This window comes from Arachis hypogaea, chromosome 15 (assembly GCF_003086295.3).
Source record: "Arachis hypogaea cultivar Tifrunner chromosome 15, arahy.Tifrunner.gnm2.J5K5, whole genome shotgun sequence".
NCBI classification, from domain to species: Eukaryota; Viridiplantae; Streptophyta; class Magnoliopsida; order Fabales; family Fabaceae; genus Arachis; species Arachis hypogaea.
Window position 1 is genome coordinate 4,624,164 of NC_092050.1, and position 19,517 is coordinate 4,643,680.

The 19,517-nt window shown below is 34.2% G+C and overlaps 1 protein-coding gene and 1 non-coding gene across 3 annotated transcripts; both read left to right on the forward strand.

The window, feature by feature from the left end:
* Window positions 1–12,146: 12,146 nt before the first annotated feature.
* Window positions 12,147–16,927, forward strand: LOC112747725 (L-ascorbate peroxidase 3-like). 2 transcript variants are annotated; one of them, XM_025795905.3, is made up of 9 exons: window positions 12,147–12,412; window positions 13,281–13,405; window positions 13,623–13,672; window positions 13,760–13,825; window positions 13,952–14,000; window positions 15,528–15,610; window positions 16,131–16,210; window positions 16,326–16,422; window positions 16,607–16,927. In XM_025795905.3, exons 1-9 carry the CDS (start codon window positions 12,177–12,179, stop codon window positions 16,781–16,783), a joined length of 963 nt encoding a protein of 320 aa, XP_025651690.2. In that variant the 5' UTR covers window positions 12,147–12,176; the 3' UTR covers window positions 16,784–16,927. The 2 variants fall into 2 exon arrangements, with proteins under 2 accessions (XP_025651690.2, XP_025651692.3); XM_025795907.3 differs by having other exon boundaries at window positions 12,261–12,412; window positions 16,629–16,927.
* A 19-nt stretch (window positions 16,928–16,946) lies between these two features.
* TRNAI-AAU (transfer RNA isoleucine (anticodon AAU)) lies at window positions 16,947–17,020 on the forward strand. Its single transcript has one exon. It is a non-coding gene; the product is annotated as a tRNA-Ile (tRNA).
* Window positions 17,021–19,517: the final 2,497 nt, after the last annotated feature.

Below are 19,517 nucleotides of genomic sequence, written 5' to 3' on the forward strand. Positions count from 1 at the left end.
CGTGCGATTTGTTTTAAAACTTGTTTGGTTTGCAGAATATTTTAATTATAGGGTATGCTCTGCCGGAAGTTGTAAAAACGTTAATAATTTTGTTTTGTTTGTCGAATTCTAGGGTATGTGATTCAAAATGATTCCAAGTTATCGTCTATGAATGTATGATAGAGATAACGATGGACGGGGCGATTAAAACTTAAATATTTTGAGAGGGTTGACGCATTTGTTGGGCATGTATTCAGCATGGAACCGTTTAGGTCTGAAGGGGTATCTAGGTATTCGTGTGAAAAGTGTTGGCTGACTAAGTGGTTAGGACCTACAGATATAACGCTTTACCTTTATCGTAACGGGTTCAAGGATGAGTATTGGATGTGGATGGAACACGGAGAATTGGACGAACAGGGAATTAACAGGTCTGGCTTGAATTTCAATAAGTTCGACTGTCAACTAATGAGGGTTCGGGTGGAAAGAGAACTAAACATGGAAGACATGATTTGGGAGGCTAACCAAGAGAGATATAATAAGATGGTGTTTGATGCAACAAATGTTACAGAGCAGGAAAAGGCTAAACAAGAGCCTAACTCAGAGATAAAGATATTTTATTATCTGTTAGAATTTGCTACGAGATCGTTGTTTAAAGGAAATGTTCATTCAGAGTTGCCTGCATGTGTTAGAATTATGACTATTAAGTTGAAGTCAAATCATACGCAAGAGTTTTTTATAAGTAGGCCACCCTTTGCAACGAACTAGTACCTATCGGGACCTCTGGTATCCCCCGAAACCACTACGAAGCAAAGAAGCTAGTTTTGAAATTGGGTCTAAATTCATTGAAAATTGATTGTTGTTTGAATAGGTGTACACTATATTACAAGGGGGATGTAGACCTAACTGAATGCAAAATCTGTAAATCATCGAGGTTATAAGTCAATTGAGAACAGATTGGTAAATGCCGGTTAAAGAGAGTTCCAATGAAATAGATGCACTACTTACCCTTAATCTCTAGGCTAAAACGATTGTATATATGCATTGATGAGTTCGGCCCCTTACATGACCTCGCATAGTAATAACAAGAGAGATGATGGAATCATGACACACTCGTCACATGGAGAAGCCTATAAGCATTTCGATCGGGTCCATTGATGAATGAATTTTTGCCGGTATAGAAATTATCGAGTAATCAGTCGTAGTATAGTCTAAACCGACGCAAAATCCATCATCAAACAATTCTACAATCTATAACCGAGAGTATTAGTCCCGAGTCGTTCTTCCCTAGGAATGCTATAAGGATGCATGTTATTGGTTAAGTGGTCTTTTGTGGCTTGAAGAGTGTGGCATAAAAGTGCTAATAAAAGAAAACAACAATCAATCAATATTAAAAGCCTTGGCCAAGGTTGAACATTGGAAGTTCCATCACTATAGCTTCCTTCAATTGTGATAACAAAGGAGTATTGCTTCACTTAGTTAACCCCTAATTATAGAGGAAAGTCAAGTAAAAGTAACTAACTTGAGTCACAAGTCCTAGTCTTACCCTAGGGAAGTCTAGCTTTAGTGCACTCTAAGTCAATTAGCAATTTTCAATCCTTAATCAACAATTGACATCCATTATTCAAGTGTCTCCAATGACTCAACCACTAGGCCAAGTGAGGGGATGCTACTCCATATCTAAAGTTGGCATTTTCTCAAACATTTGGAGAGCAAGAATGAAAGACATAGTAAAATTGAGAAGAGGTTTAGAATCAAAGTGATTCAACACAAGAGATTAACAAGAATCAACAATGAACAACAATGAAAATGAGATCTTCAATGAATTAATAGAATCCAAAACAACAAAGTTAAATCTAAGATCTATGAGAATTGAACAATTACAAACACTAATTGAGATTAGAGAAGATGATCTACAACATGAATAAAGTAAAGTGAGAGTTGCAATAGATCTCACCAAGGAATGGTTGAGAATTGAGAAAATGAAGATGAATCCTAGAGAGAGGTTGGAGTTTCTCTCTCTATAAATGTAACTAACTAAAAATATCTAAGAAAACTTGTTAAATGAGTCTATGGATGTGAATGTGTATTAATCCCCTTCAATCCTTGGTTCTTATATGCAATTTGGCGCCAAAGTTGGTTGTTGAAACCATCCAAAATCGCCAGGCACGTGTTGCAATAACAGAATCACGTGCGGACTACGACGCGTGCGCGCACGGTATGCGTGCGCGTCCCTGGTCGATTCTGCAATGTGCGCGCGGGCGTCTTGTGCGCGTGCGCGTGCTTAGTCGAGATCAATTCTTTGGCTTTTGTGCTTCTCTCCACTTGCATGCTTTCTTCCTTGCTCCTTTGATCCATGCCTAGCCTATTTCAACCCTGGAATTACTAGCAAACACATCAAGGCATCTTATGGAATCAAGGAGAAATTAGAATTCATCAAAATAAGGCTTAAAAAGCATGTTTTTACACTTAAGCACAAATACGGGAGAGATAACAAAACCATGCTAATTCATAGGCTAAATGCGAGAAAAGGTTATCAAAATACTCTAAATTCAATACAAGATAAACCCTAAAAATGGGGTTTATCATCCATCCTACATTTGCGAGCGAGTCGAGAAATGTTAGACTAGTTTTATGCTCTGACGGGTTCACACCGAATTTCAATTTCGGTAACACGTACTCTTGTTGGCCTGTAGTCGTAACACCATATAACATGAGTCCCAAAATATGCATGAAGGATCCGTACATGTTCCTAACTTGCATCATACCTGATCTAAGCAATCCAAATGTCAAAATAGATATCTTTTTGCATCCCTTGGTGGATGAGTTAAAGGACTTGTAGATCCAAGGTGTTGAAACATATGATATTTCGACGAAGACAAACTTCCAACTACATGCTGCGTACGAGATATTGTCAGGTTGGTCCATTTAAGGTCGTTTGGCATGTCCTATTTGTATAGAAGATACAAAGGCATTTTGGTTGACCAGTAGTGGTAAAAATTTACGGTTTGATTGCTATCGAAGATTACTCGACATGGATCATCCTTTTCGGTGTAATAAAGATTCGTTCAAAATAAATGCAATTGAACACCAAGAGACATCCGCGTAGATGAGTGATAGACAAGTTTGGCATCGTATCAGTAGAATCCCAAAAAACATTGAAAATAGGACAAGTTTGAGACCTCCGGGATATGGCAGGGAGCATAATTAGACTAAATAGAGTATATTTTGGGAGTCAACTTATTGGAGAAACAATTTGGTTCGACATTGTCTTGATGTGATGCACATTGAGAAAAACATGTTTGATAATATCATGCACACAGTAATGAACGATGAACGAACAAAGAATAACGATAAGACGCGGTTAGACTTGATGGACATTTGCAGGCAGCCAGATCTGAACTTAAGGAGACTTGATAACGGGCGGTGGAATAAACCAAATGCGATGTTTGCTCTAACAAAAGAATAGAGGCAAAATGTTTGTAGGTGGATTAGAGGATTGAGGTTTTCTGATGGTTATGCCTCTAACCTGAGTAGGTGTGCAAACGTGTGATAAGGTAGGCTTGCTGGGTTGAAGAGCCATGATTGTTACGTTTTCATTGAGTCTTTGCTTCTAGTCGCGTTCAGAGAACTTCCAACTAACGTCTGGATATCCCTCACAGCAACAAGACGAGTTCGATGATAATTAAAAAATTACATCGGAAGAAGAGGATGATGAACTAGAGGAAGAAGATGATGAATCTGATTAGGGTTAATGTAAATATAGTTCTATGATATGTATTTCTTTAAGAAACTTTGCATATTTGTAATATATATTTCATTGAATGTAAACATAGTTTTGTGAATGTAATATAGTTAGCATTGTTTTAAATATTTCAATTACCATCATTCGGTATTTGTATTTTAAATTTTTCGTACTTCACATAAGGTTTGAAGTACTATTTTAATCATTAATTATCAAGACACACAAGAAATAGACAGAAAAAGATAATTTAAAAAAAAATAAAAACACAACAGTTGAGATTACCGTCGGAATATTTCGATGGTAACATTAATTTTTTTTAATTTTAAATAATATTTCCCGTCGGTTTGACCGTTGTATGAATCCGGTGATAATATGGCAGGAAAATGAATGAAGTGACGCCAAATGTTACCGTCGGAAGACAGTAACATCCACCAAGATCTGCTTTTGTATTCACCATATTCCGTCACTAAATTCAATGGTAATTACCGTCGGACGAAAAAAATCTAACGATAATCATTTACCGACGAGTTTATACCGGTTGATGATTTTCGATAGCAAATTGATTACCATTGAATTTATTTGATGAATTCGACGATAAATTTGAGGATACTCAACGTTTTTCTTGTATTGAAAATTTAAAAAATTTCCAAAAAAATTAACACAAAAATAATAAAAACAACGCAATATAATCTATAACATAATTTAACTTAGATATAAAGATTTGTAATTTATTGATTAAAAAATCACATAAAGCTAAATATTATATATAAGATTATTCATATATTATCAATAATCATACTTTTTATGTTGATATTGTTAAAATCTCATATTAACAAAAGTATAAAACTAATAATTGCTAGAATTCTAATTTGGATCTTTATTGAAATAGAATAAAGAGTTATATTATAATTTTATATGTCATAGAATTTAGTAAGTCTCTATGATAGGTGATACATGTTTTAAATATTTGTGATACGAAAAGATCAAATATTTTTAAAAGTTATTAGTTTATTTTAATGTATTTTGATTTATGTTTATTTAGTTACTAGATTGGACTTTATGTTTATGGGCTTTAGGATTTTCTTTGTTTTAACCCAATAAGAGGTTATAAATAGCTCCTTAACTATTATAATCGTAGATTCAGTAATTAGAGGTTTGAAAACTTCTTTTTGGTTTCGTGAAAAAATCATGATGCGGACAAGTGAGGTTGAGTGAGTCTTCCCTCTCTTGTTGTATCAGAGAATTGGATAGAAGGTTGTGGAGTCTAATTCGATCTAATTCTCAAACTATGATGTGGACAAGTTAGGTTGAGGAATCTATTTCTTATTGCGTCAAGGAATTGCGTAAAAAATAGAGTGATTCTCTTTGTATTCAATTTCAATTTATCTTTTATTTTCTATTTTAATTTCAATGTATTTTTCGTATTCAGTTTAAATCCTTATCTTTTTGTTTATCTTCTTTCTTCTGTATCAATAGAGATGTAAAAATTGATTCAATCTTTGGGGTGAATTTGTTAAATAGACCAATTTTTTTTAAATGAACATGTAAAAATGAGACATTTAACAGATTCAGCAAAAATATATTACATAAATTAAAATAGAATGACTCATGAAATAAATAAATTGATCTGTTTAACATGTTTAAAATTGTTCTCATAATTTTTTCCTTTCTTTTATATCGTCTTTTGTTTGTTAACAATTTTTTTATTAATTTGACTCAAATATCTCAAATTCTAATTCAATAACTTCATAAATTATTTTATTTATGGAAGTTAAAAACGTGATGTGCAACAATATTGTATCATGGTGAGTAATCCACAAATGTAGAACCAGTGAATTTAGTAACCTGCAAAACGCAGGTTACGTTTTGACTGAGGTGATTTCAAAAAGGCTGCATGCACCACAAAACGCAGCTTCGAAATGTGTCTCTGTGCCCCCTGCATGCCAACACCTCGAAGCTCCAAAACGTAAGATGCGTTTGGCAGGTGCACAGTAAAATGCAACCTGCGTTTGGCAGTCTCCCCACCTGCATGTGTGACACGTGGAAAGGAAAGTGGTGGAGCCTGCCTATAAAACCAAAATGCAGGCCATCAGAGTTTCAGTTTCCCTTTCATATTACATGCTGTGAGTGAGATTTGAGAGTGAAAGGGTTGGGGTTAAGCGTGAAAGAGAGTAAGTTTGTGACGAGGAAGAATCAGTGAAGGTTTGAGGCTTTATTTAGTGAAGAAGGAAAAATGATTCGTAATTTTACTTTACTTAAGGAACACATTATTGAATATTTGAATCATCCTCAATTGGTGAGTATTTTTTTTTAAGTTTACGATAAATAAATATATTTATTTTTAAGTTTTTTATTGATATATTTTGACTAATAAATTTATTATTATTATTGTTGTTGTTGTGCCTATGATATGAATAATAGTTGTATTTTATCATACCGGTAGTCATAAAATATTATTATTATTATTATTATTATTATTATTATTATTATTATTATTATTATTATTATGTTGTTGTTGTTACTGTTATTATAATAATAATTTCTTAAGATAATAATAGTAATAATACTGTTTAGTTATCGTATTATTATTATTATTATTATTATTATTATTATTATTATTATTATTATTATGATGATGATGATGATGATGATGATGATGATGATGATGATGATGATGATGATGATGATGATGATAGAATACTGTATAATAATTATTATTATTTTTTAATAATTTATTATCATTTTTTAATAATTTATTATTATTATTTAGAATTTAATAATTATCTTTTTACTTATTGCAGGCTATCAGGAATTTGTTGCCCAGAAAACTCAATACACTAGATACCTTTAACGAGGTAGCGACAGAGGCACTAGCATTGACTGGGTTTCAACATGTTTCGCGAGTAGGTGAAATGAGAGGTCATGCTGCACTACTAAGTGCCTTGGTGGAATGTTGGAGGCCGGAGACGCACACACTTTACCTTCCGGTCGGTGAAGTGACAGTAACGTTGGAAGATGTGAACTATATTCTTGGTCTCCCGATTAACGGGGAGGCTGTTACTGGTAGATCAGACAGTAGTCACCAGTTTTTGGTGGAGAACTACATTGCCTATTTTGGTCAGGAGTCCGGTCCATAAGATCACGTGTTGAGGAAGGTTACTATCGCATGGGTTCGGAGGTGCAGAGACACTGAGCCTTGTGATACTTAGGAGTCTGTTGAGCGGTACGTTCGGGCGCACATTTTCTGCATGCTCAGAACAGTAGTGTTTCCGGATAAGTCAACCACTTTATTAAACTCGAAGTTTTTGCCGCTACTTCGAGATTTCCACCGAATTTCAGGATATAGTTGGGGGGCAGCCAGTTTGGCACACTTATACATAACGTTGTGTTGTGCTTCGCGATACAACTGTAAAGAGATGGACGGTCCACTGATATTGCTTTTTGTTTGGACATGGGAGCGTATGCCACTCTTGGCACCTATACCCCGCGATCAGCTCAGCAACGTCGGTATTCCACTTGCGCGAAGTATTGTTTTTTATTGTTGTTGTTGTTGTTGTTGTTGTTGTTGTTGTTGTTGTTGTTATTATTAATTTGTTATTCTTATTAATATTATTATTCTATTTTTTGTTAGGTGGAGTCATTGGCATCGACATACACGATATATACGGAGGCCTATTGCGCATTTTAGGCGAGGACTCGACGACATGGGAGTTGACGATGTAAGTTGTAACCATTAATGTCCAATGTTTTTATTCAGAAGAATAATTTTTCTAATAGGCCTCTTGGTAACTAATGTGCAGTTTATATGGCGGCCGTATATGGGAGAGTGGGTTTCGGATGTCCTTGCTGGCCAGTTGGTTATGCGCTCCACCCAGTCACGGCTAGTGTCCTTCGAGTGCATAGAATGGCACCCAACAGACTGAGTTAGGCGACAGTTCGGGATGCAACAGCTTCCACCATGTCCGGCGTTCGACCTTGGTCGTGATCATTGCACGTGGTTGACAGGAGCACAGAACCATGACTGGAGAGAGATTTACAGTCAATAGGTTAACTGGTGGAGATCTGACCGCTATAACACATTGCAGTTAGGCGAGAAGATTATTGACTTTCATCCTCTCCCAGTGTACTATGAGTGGTACACACAGCAGTATGGGATTCACCTGTGACTATCAGATAGAGTTGCAAGTGAAGAGGCTGGCGCCGATGAACCACAGAATGACAGAAGTAGTCTGTTGCAGTTGATCTTGTATTCAGTGTTGTATTCAAATTTGTATTCAGTGTCATATCTTATATATAGAAACTTCTGTTCGGTATTATTATTCTGACATATTTAACTTTGTTCTCGTATAACTCTGTTTGGCTCGAAATGTTTATTCTCTAAAAAATTAAATAACGAGATTACAAAAAAAGTAACATATAATTGTGAAGTAGGTCATAACAAAGTTACATTGAAAAGCTTAACCACTAATGACCTCTAGCGGAGCTTGGACTTGCGCGATGAGGACATGGCTGCGGCTATATCCCTCGCGTCCACATATAGTGCACTGGCGAGGACCACGCATATCACGCGAATCCATCTCATTCAAGTAGCAGGTTGACTTTGGTCTTCCTTTTGTCGCGCGCCTCAATGTCCAATTGGCGATCACCTTCACTCCTTCGTATCTATCCCACATAGATGGGTCACCCATCGGAACAAAATTGCCTCTGTACACCTTGCGAATTTCAAACATCTTGTACACATCGTACACGTACACTTGCCAATCAAGACGCTGGTTGGCACAACATGCAAGCACGTGGCGACATGAAAGTCGCTCGACCTGGAAATGGCCACAGTCTCAGTGTCGTTGTGCAAGGTTAACAGTGTAAATGGTACCATCTTACATTTCACGAACCTCAAACATCTCGTTGCGCCTGTCGAACCGGTTGACCACAATGTTTCCTTCACGTCGGAAGCTTTCTTCAACTTTCTTCGTTGCAAATTCTAAATATGTGAATCCGTTGCGGAGACGCTCATGATCCTCGGTACTCTCCCGAGTGAACAACTCATTCAGCCAATAGAAAGTTGACCGGACAAGGGCAGTCACAGGAAGGTTGTGTGCATCTTTCAAGACAGAATTTATGCACTCTACCAAGTTTGTCGTCATATGTCCCCAACGATGACCACCATCGAATGCCAACACCCATCTCTCAACACCGATCTCATCGCATCATTGAGTATATGCCTCACCCCGCTCTTTAAGCCTTTGATAGTTTTTGTTGTACTCCTACTCCGTCCTAGAATAGCCTGTTGAACAAACCATTTAATTATAAGCAGATGCCACAAATTTAGTACGAATAGAACCATAACAGCGAGTTGAAATACCTGTGTTCACCACGAGTTTATGCAAATATGGAGTCTTGAACCTCCTTAAGAAGTTGGATCCGATATGCCTAATGCAGTACATGTGCCACGCCCTTGGTGGTGACTATGCACCGTTACTGCGAGCTATTGCAGCATCGATGGAGGTATGGCAGTCAGAAATAATACCCACACCATCAATGGTAACAACATATCTTCGCAAATTGGTTAGGAAAAACTCCCATGCATCTGCTGTCTTGCCCTCGACAATCACAAATGCAATAGGCAGAATATTTTGATTCCCATATTGTTCAACCACTACCAGAAGTGCACCTTTATATTTTCCATACAGGTGCGTGCCATCAACCTACACTAGTGGCTTGCAGTGTCTGAATGCTACAATACACGGATAGAAGCTCCAAAAAATGCGGTGCATAACTCTTACACCTTGAACCTTCTCACTCTCACGGTAAACGGGGAGCATTTTATTTGAACACGAGACCTTGGCATCTTCACTGTCATTGCTTTCAACCATACTGATAGAGTCTGGTAAGAAACTTCTCAATCACCGAAAATTTTTGCGACAGCTTTCTGCTTTGCCAACCAAGCCTTGCAGTAACTCACAGTGTAGTTGAACATGCCTTAAACTTCTGCAATAACAGACTTCACCTTTATCGAGGGGTCTGCTTCGACCAACAGCCTAATGACATCTGCAATTGTGTCTGAGTCCAACTTGGCATGATCTTGTGAAATCGTGCCCATGGTATACGTGTGCTTGCCATTGTATCTCCTGATCTCCCAACAAGCTTTTTTTTCGAATCAAACTAGCTCGGATAAGCCAGTCGCACCCTGCACCATTCCCCTTGCATTTCGCATAGAATGTCTGCGGCTCAGACTCATACATACACATTGTAATCAACTCCTCTAGAGATGATGTAGCTTTTGATTGCAGATATCACCGACTCTCTCGAACCAAATTCCATTCCAACACTAAACTCGCCATCTTCTGCCGCAACGCTGCCTTTACCTACGACATGCGCACCACCATCAGTTAGACAAGGCAAATAAATTAAGCACTATACGAAACTTGAGTTAATAATCATAACATACCCATATTCGCATACTTAGGAAATTCCGGGACATGCATGGCTTCGAGATCTAGAGTCCACATAAAAGACAAAACACCAAACGAATGTTGGCTTACAATGGCATTCACTTCATTTTGCACCGCCGGATTGCCTGCCAAGTCTCTGTCATCGTTTTCATCATCGACTTCATAGTTAGCTTTGAATTCCTCTTCAACATTATTATCTTCTTCCCAATCTATATCCCTGAGCTCATCAACATTGACCTCGTCGCAAACCGTGCCCATCCCCTACTGCTGTTCAAACTCAACGTACAGTTCTATCATCGGCACGTGAGATCGGGTTTGTTGATAAACATACAACATCTGCTGCATACTGGCATCATCAGTGATGGGCATTATTTGAAACTGTATTAGCCCACCAAATACTTGCACAGGACTTCTGTATAAAAGATTGCTCACCCTTTTCAAAATGTGGCTTTGATTGTTATTAGAAAGATCATTTTATAACTCGACAAAACTCATGGTACATGGAATAGCAAATGACAACAGACATTCACAAACAAAAGTCACTCCTTCACGTGTGTTTGTTATAACCTCACCGTTATAATATACTCTCAAATTCGCAACACCTTCCATAACTTCAGCCTCAACCAACTTTATTTTTTTGACACAGTTATTTGCCAAAAAAGCACCCCACTAAGGACTTTATGCAAGAAAGAGTAAGAGGAGAAGTGAAGATGAAGATGAATGAAACTGGACTTCGTATTTATAGGCAAAGATGTGGATTTAAATATTATTTTGTGTACAAAATGCTACCTGCGTTTTGGGACTTCCAAAAATAAGTTTCTAACACTTACAAAATACAACCTGCATTTTGCGGGTTTAAAATTTTTTTTGAATTTTCTGACTACAAAAACGCAACCTGCTTTTAGCCTAAAACAAAATTTTAAAAAAATGAAAAACCCAAAAGGTAAGCTATATTTGGTGTATTTCAAAATTAAAAAAAATAAACAAGTATAAAACGCAACTTACAATTTTATATCTGATCCATAGCAATGCAATTTTTAAAATTCCTTCCATTTTATGGTGATACAGGTTGCTTCTTTTCATAACAAAAAAAACAGCCCAATAACTTATTAGAAAGACAGAAAATGGTCAAAAATTTATGTTTTTAGCTCAAAAATTATTTATTTTTAATTATTTAAATTAAAAACTATATATTTAAACCAAAAAAAAAATTGGTCTATTTATTAGCCCGATAAATTTTTCTTACATGGGCTAAGCCTCTATTTTGAAGATTTGTATATACTTGATATATAAATGATCTAGATAATTAAATCAACAAATTTAAAAGGGAAACTTAGAGGAATCAATCCTTTTGACATTCTTACTTTGTGAGATGAAAACCTTTGTATTACTCTATCTCTATTTATTCGAGGAGGAGGATCTTTATTCCGATATTGATGGATTTTTGTTTCCGTTTGTATAAATTCTAAACTTACAATTCAAATCGATTCTAATAATTCTTCCATAAGAAAGAATCCTTAAATCATAATTTCATATTAGAAGAAAAAATAGTACTATTAGTATACATATCAACCATTAAGTTATAAACTACTTGTTATTTCAAATTTTCAATTATATCTTTTCTACGTATATTTAAATAAAAGAATGAATTAATAAATCCCTTAATAGCTATTAATAATTTAATAGAAAAATATAGGTAGAGAATAAAAATATTAAACAATGTGAACAATAGATATATCAGATGTTCAATTCAATAAGTGTGTGAATAGTTATTCTAATATTAAAATTTAAGTGAATAATTTGATATATAATCTGTTTTTACTTGAACCAATTTTAAAATTCATTGTTTATAAAAATCATTGTTTACCTAACAAAATTCTAATTTAATACAATACACAAAAATAAGACTTGTAAGGATTGTTTGAAGCGAATCACTGAAAGACGATAAAGTTTTCCTGTTAATGCAGCAAAGCAAGTAATAATGAAATTAAAGGGAGAATGAAATGCTTTACTTGCAACGAAAACATACATCAGCATCTTCTTCTTCTTCCTCATCACTTTCTGTTGTTATAAAAACCCGAAAGCTGTCTTCATTCCGATCCATATATACATTGAGAATAATGGCGAAAGAGGGAGTAGCAGTTGACTTCGAGTACGCCAAGCAGATAGACAAGGCGCGTCGAGAACTACGCGCTCTTATCTCCTCCAGGAACTGCGCTCCTCTCATGCTCCGATTAGCGTACGTATTTCATATCACACATGTTTTAGAGATTCTTATGCAGTGAATTTCATATACAGTTAATATTTGATAAAAATTTAGCCAAATTAATTAAATTAATTAATTATTTTTAATTATTAATTTTATGTTAAATTAATTATATTTAAATTTTTATCTTAAAATTATTTTATTTTATATTTATTAATTATTTTTAAAATAAATATATAATATTAAATAGAAAAGTATATGGAACCAATTAATAATCAGTAAAAAATAGAATAACATAATTAATTATAATTAGTTTTATTAATTTATAATTTTATTTGTTTGTTAAATTATTATTGACCACGTTCAAAATATGAGAGAAGATACGCTAGTGTTAGGAGAGAATCACGGATTATTCATTAATTGATTCCATATAATTAATTATGTTTTATTAATGCGTAACACATGAAACATATAAATCATATCCAAAATCATCAAAAAACCATCTGTGTGCCTATCAGTAGCAACATCCGATTAAAGTCACCGGTGCCTCTGGTTTACCAGTTGGCTGATTCTTGGCTTATATAGAGTTGGTTCCCTAACATTATTGTTTTAAATATTATATACATATAATTATATATATTAAATTAAATAAAATAATTTTAAATTATTATTTTTTTAATATTATAGAATTCATATATACCATTCTAAGTTTTTTCACTAATCAAATCAAAGAAAAAAATTTAGGTACACAATTATGTAAAGTTGATAACCGAAAGTTATTAAATAATTTGATAAATTTAACTAAATTACTATTTAACGACTTTCCACTATTAACTTCACGTAAAATTAACTATATATGAATTTTTACATTCATGACTAAAGAATTAATTAATGTGCGTAGATGGCACGATGCTGGTACCTATGATGCAAAGACGAGAACAGGAGGTGCCAATGGTTCCATTAGGAATCAACAGGAATTGAATCACCAAGCTAACAGGGGCTTGGAAACAGCTGTTCAATTTTGTGGTAATTCAACCATCATCATCCATTCTCAACTTCTAATCTTTTATTTTTCTTTAATGTAATATCTAGTTATTTACACAAAAAATATTTGTATATAAAAATAATAGTTAAATTTTTTTAAATAAATTAATATATTTAACTAAATCATTTAATATAATTAATATAAAATTGGACTATATTTTAACTAACATCTTTACATAAAAATATTTATTTTGGGCAGAGGAAGTGAAGGCCAAATGTCCCAGAGTTTCATATGCAGATCTTTACCAGGTTAGATTGCTATATATTGAAGAAATTTGAGGCTTAATTTACATTTTTTGTATATATAAATATAAATTATGTATGTTTCATTATCAGCTAGCTGGTGTTATTGCGGTAGAGGTAACCGGGGGTCCAACAATTCGCTTTGTTCCTGGGAGAAAGGTATATACTATATATATACTATATACTATATGAGGCTATAATAATTAATGTTTTTTTTTGTTAACTAATTAATGGTTTAATACATGATTTGCTTAATTAATGTCATGTTTTATTTTCATTTACTAGGATTCACTGGAATCTCCACCAGAAGGGCGCCTTCCTGATGCTACAAAGGGTAATCAATTAACTAATATATAAAGTCATATTATAGGGTCTGTTGTATGAGTATGTATTTTATATTTTATGCCATATATAGTAGTGCTGTGTTGAATGTTTTTTACCATAACATGCCAATTAAATTTCCCATCTACTACCTCTGTCTTGTTAATTACTTCTCCATTACCTTAAAATACGTTAGTTTGAGACTCTTAGTATAAAATTAATATTTAGTACACATTAAATTATGAGTAATATTAAGAAATACTTAGCATCAACTTGATATTAAAAAGGAATCATTCTTTTTAAAAATATATTATATACATTAAAATTAATTAATATATTTATATATAAATATATGTGTAATTTAATTTATTTTTAAAATATATTTTATATTTTAATATATATTCTACACTAATAATTAATTTTAATATGTAATTGATTTAGGTGTTGTTGGATAATATATAACTTAGCATAAATTTACTGTATTAGTTAATAGGAGATGATTTCTTCATAGACTAATCATCCATAATCTTTAACTAATTTAGTTGTATAAGAGCAATATTATTAATTAGTACAGTAAATTTATGTTGAGTTATACTATCCAATAGATGTACACTTAACATAATTATTTTTAACGAAAATGTTTAATAATAAAAAATTAATAAAAAACAGTCAAATTTATTTATTTATTTTAAAATTTATTAATTTTAATAATAATTAATAAATATTGAATAAGATAAATTTTGACTATATTTTTTTATCTCTCCAGTATTACTGTATTTTTAAAATATTAATATCATTTTATTTGGAGACAAATATTTTGAACCAGAAAAATAATTCCTAAGAAATTGACTTCACTCGCATCTAATCTAATACAATCTTACCTAACCTCACCATTTTATTTTATATTCTTTGGCGAGCCTATCATATAGACTTATGTTGATTGTTGTTTATGTTCAAAGACCAATATACCTAGTACAACTGGCATCAATTTTTTTAATGTTACAGATCTCAACATATATAGACAATGATTTCATCCAATGCATGTCTGCCACGTACGTACTATATTTGGTTATGCTCCGATCTTGCTTTTTTGTTATCAATCTCACTAGGCACTCAATAAGTGCTACACTTCATATTAATTAATCATGATTAATTAATAATTATTTATTTTTTTTAAATATAAAATTAATAATTATTAATTATAATTAATTAAATAAAAATTGTTTATCTATATTTTTTGTTTCGTTATTAACTCTGCTCTTGTTAATTGCTATACAATAATACTCCAGAACTTTTTTAAGGAAAAAAATGAATTCAATTTTACCCTATCGGGTAAAAGATTGTGCGTTTTTTTTTTCCCTGGAATGCTAATATGATTTTTATTGGCAAGGCAATATCACAGTATAAAACAAAAATAATTTAGCCATTGAGTAATAATAGGTATCTGTTTCTACTTGACCATGTATGTCCAAATATTTACAACAATAATTATAGAAAAAAATATAATCATTTGATATATATACCAAAAAATAAATTTCAGATGCACAGCATTTAAGGGATGTCTTTTATCGCATGGGTCTCACTGATAAAGACATAGTGGCTTTATCCGGAGGCCATACATTGGTAAGTTCCAAAGCTATTCATATAGAGTATATATCTAAATTAAAAATATTATTTGTACACCAAAATCAGTCACTAAAATTAATTATTAATATATTTATATATAAATATATTTAATTTAATTTATTTTTAATGTATATTTATATTTTAATATATATTTTATACTGATAATTGATTTTGATGTATACATAATATAATCATATCTAAATAAAACCTTAAGAAAATTTCACATTTCCTCTCAATAAAATTTTGTTACATTAAAATTTTTCAATTTTATAAAAAGAAAACATAAATTTATATTTTAATCTAACCGGTTGTTTTTATCTAGACAAATAAATCTAATGTGACAAAAGCACTTACATGTTATAAAATTTAAAATTCTCAAATTTTTTTTTAGAAAAGAAAATATTAAATGTGAACTTTCTTGAGGAGCTATTTCCATATATATTCTTCCATGTATATAGTTGAATAATTAAAGGAGACATTATTTAACCTCAACTTCATTGTATTATTGATTGATAAGGGTAAAGCACATAAAGAACGCTCAGGCTTTGAAGGCCAATGGACAGAGAACCATTTGAAGTTTGATAACTCCTATTTTGTGTAATAACTATTTGCCATAATCTTTCATCTTGAATTGTTTAATCAATTAACCATGTATAATTGCTTTACATTGAAATCTCATCATCTCATAGAAATTGTTAAAACTAACAAACAGAGAGCTAATGGATTCAAAAGATTCATTCAAGCTTCCAACAGACAAGGTTCTAGTTGAGGATCCTGAGTTCCGCAAGTATGTAGTGCGTTACAAAAATGTAAGCTCACACAGTTAATTACTCTAATTAATTAGTAGTTGGAAACATTAATTTAAAACAGTTTATACAATCGTAATACTAGTTATTTTTGCTGTCATAGTTGATACGTAATTGAATGCACGTGTAAAATTATTTTATTACAGTTTGATGAGTAATTAATGATTTTAACTAACATTGTTGTTAGGATGAGGATGCTTTTTTCGCAGATTATGCAGAGTCACACAAGAAGCTCTCAGAGCTGGGGTTCAATCCAAATCGTGTTTCAGATAGCCGTATAGTCCATGGAGTTATAGGGTTTCTAGTTGCCTCAACTGTGATCGTGATGGGTTACTTAATTGAAATCAACAGAAAAAGCAAGTGATTATGTTGTCTTATTATTGTCTTTCTTTCCAGAAATATATGCTGATATTATATTAACACTCGTGTCATTTGTGAATTTCGCAATTTCAATTGTATGTGGGGGACCTTGTATTCATAATACAATCATAGTTTATTATTGTTTCAATCCATATCCATAAACAACTGGCCTATTAGCTCAGTTGGTTAGAGCGTCGTGCTAATAACGCGAAGGTCGCAGGTTCGAGACCTGCATGGGCCATTTTGTTCTTTTGCTTTTTCATTTGCTCCGTTTTTGACATTTTTGCTCTGTTTTCTTTTTGGACAGTTATTCTCTTTTTGTTCAAATTGCATTTACTATAAAAGGCCCAACAACCTTGTATCTTTTAATTCAGAAGTTAGCCCAATACCGTTTAGACAGAAAAAAAAAAAGCTCATGATAATTCTGTTTTTTTTTTTAATCGTAGAAAGATTAACCTTTTCATATGTGGACTCAAAACAAAAAAATATGGGCGAAGACCTAACATGGACTACGAAATACTTTTTAACACTTTGTGCCTTAAAACACCCAACTCCGCCTATGTTACACTTGCGGTACATAGCCGGTCCCAAGCCCGGATAAAGGAGGAGGGTTGTGTTAGGTCTTCGGCAACCAACGTAAAAATATAGCCGAACCCCCCATGACATGAATCAAAGACATTATTGCGCTAAAGCTAGGTCGTTATCCGGAAGTAACGCGCCGTATGGCTCGAGTACGGTGTCAAAGCAAGAGCCGCTGCATCGGTGCCCGGATGTAGTGTTAAATGAGCAAGGGTTCTCGCGTTTTCGTGAACGGACGAGGGTAAATAAGCTAGTTCACAAAGGAAAAGGTAAAGGTCGAAGCGACAAAAGGTTGAGATTTGGGACATGGAACATAGGCACTCTAACAGGAAAGTCCATGGAGGTGGTGGATACCATGACAAGGAGGAAGATTAACATTATGTGCCTACAAGAAACGAAATGGGTTGGTGCAAAGGCTAGGGAGTTGGATTCTTCTGGTTTCAAACTTTGGTATACAGGAAAGGTGAAGAATAGGAATGGAGTTGGAATAATTGTGGATAAGCAGTGGAAGAAGGACGTAGTTGATGTCAAGAGGGTGGGAGATCGGATCATCTCTATCAAACTCGTGGTGGAGGGAGGTGCTTTTCATGTGATTAGCGCCTATGCACCGCAAGTGGGTTCAGACGAACAACACAAGATAAGGTTTTGGGAGGATCTAGAGAGTTTAGTTCAAGGCATATCTTTGGGAGATAAGATTTTCTTAGGAGGAGATTTAAATGGCCATGTTGGGAGAAAAGTGACTGGATATGGGAGTATTCACGGAGGCCATGGTTTCGGGGTGATCAATGCCGAGGGTAAAACTATTTTGGACTTTTCCTCAACTTTTGATCTTCTCATCGCAAATACATGTTTTAAAAAGAGAGACGAACATCTTATAACCTATAAGAGTGGCATGACAAGCTCTCAAATCGACTTCTTCTTGTTGAGGAGAATCGACCGGAAATTTTGCATTAACTGTAAAATTATCCCGGGAGAGAGTTTGACAACACAACATAGGGTGCTCGTCATGAATTTTCGCGTTGAGCAAAAGTTGAGGAAAAGACATCATACGAAGAACCCAAGGACGAGGTGGTGGCGGATGAAAGGTGAGGAACAAAGAAGCTTCCTAAGACGGGTAGGAGAAGAGGCAAGGTGGGATGGGAATGGAAGCGCGGAAGAGATGTGGAGGGAGATGGCAGAAGTTATTAGAAGAACAGCAAAAGAAAGTTTTGGTGAATCTAAAGGAATAGGACCAAGAGACAAGGAGTCCTGGTGGTGGAATGCGAGTATACAAGAAAAGATAAAGATAAAAAGAGAATGCTTTAAAGAGTGGTCTTTATGCCGCAATGCAGATAACTGGGAAAAATATAAGGCGGCTAAGAAAGAGACAAAAGTGGCTGTAAGTGAAGCAAGAACAAGAGCATATGAGGGTCTCTACCAGTCTTTGGACACGAAAGAAGGAGAAAAAGGTATATATAGAATTGTAAAGAGCCGGGAAAGAAGAACGAGAGATTTGGATCAGGTTAAGTGCATAAAGGATAAGGATGGAGAGGTGTTGGCTCAAGAGGAGAAGATTAATGAAAGGTGGAAGAGCTACTTCTACGAGTTATTTAATGAGGGACAGAAGACTCTTCCGAGCCTTGGTCGATTATGCACAAGGGAAGAAGATCAAAACTTTGACTACTATCGAAGGATTCGAGACTTCGAGGTAAAAGAGGCTCTAAAGCAGATGAAAAATGGCAGGGCAGTAGGACCTGATAATATCCCGATTGAGGTTTGGAAGGGTCTTGGAGGAAAAGGCATCAACTGGTTAACCAAGCTTTTTAATGAGATTTTAAGGTCAAAGAAGATGCCTGATGAGTGGAGAAAGAGCACCTTGGTACCTATCTACAAGAATAAGGGGGATATACAAAGTTGCGGAAATTATAGAGGGATTAAGCTTATGAGTCATACTATGAAGTTATGGGAAAGGGTGATAGAACGGAGGTTGAGAAAAGAGACACAAGTAACAGAGAACCAATTTGGATTTATGCCAGGCAGATCTACCACTGAAGCGATATACCTATTAAGAAGGATGATGGAGAGGTATCGTAGTAATAAAAGGGATCTACACATGGTGTTTATTGATTTGGAAAAAGCGTATGATAGGGTACCAAGGGAGGTCTTATGGAAGGTTTTAG

Excerpts from the sequence above, each read along its gene's own strand:
- LOC112747725 (XM_025795905.3), top strand. The coding sequence starts at position 12,177 with ATGCTTTACTTGCAACGAAAACATACATCAGCATCTTCTTCTTCTTCC. Across the intron at positions 13,673-13,759 it reads CATATGCAGATCTTTACCAG|CTAGCTGGTGTTATTGCGGT; the intron begins GTTAGATTGCTA and ends TTTCATTATCAG. Across the intron at positions 15,611-16,130 it reads TATCCGGAGGCCATACATTG|GGTAAAGCACATAAAGAACG; the intron begins GTAAGTTCCAAA and ends TTGATTGATAAG.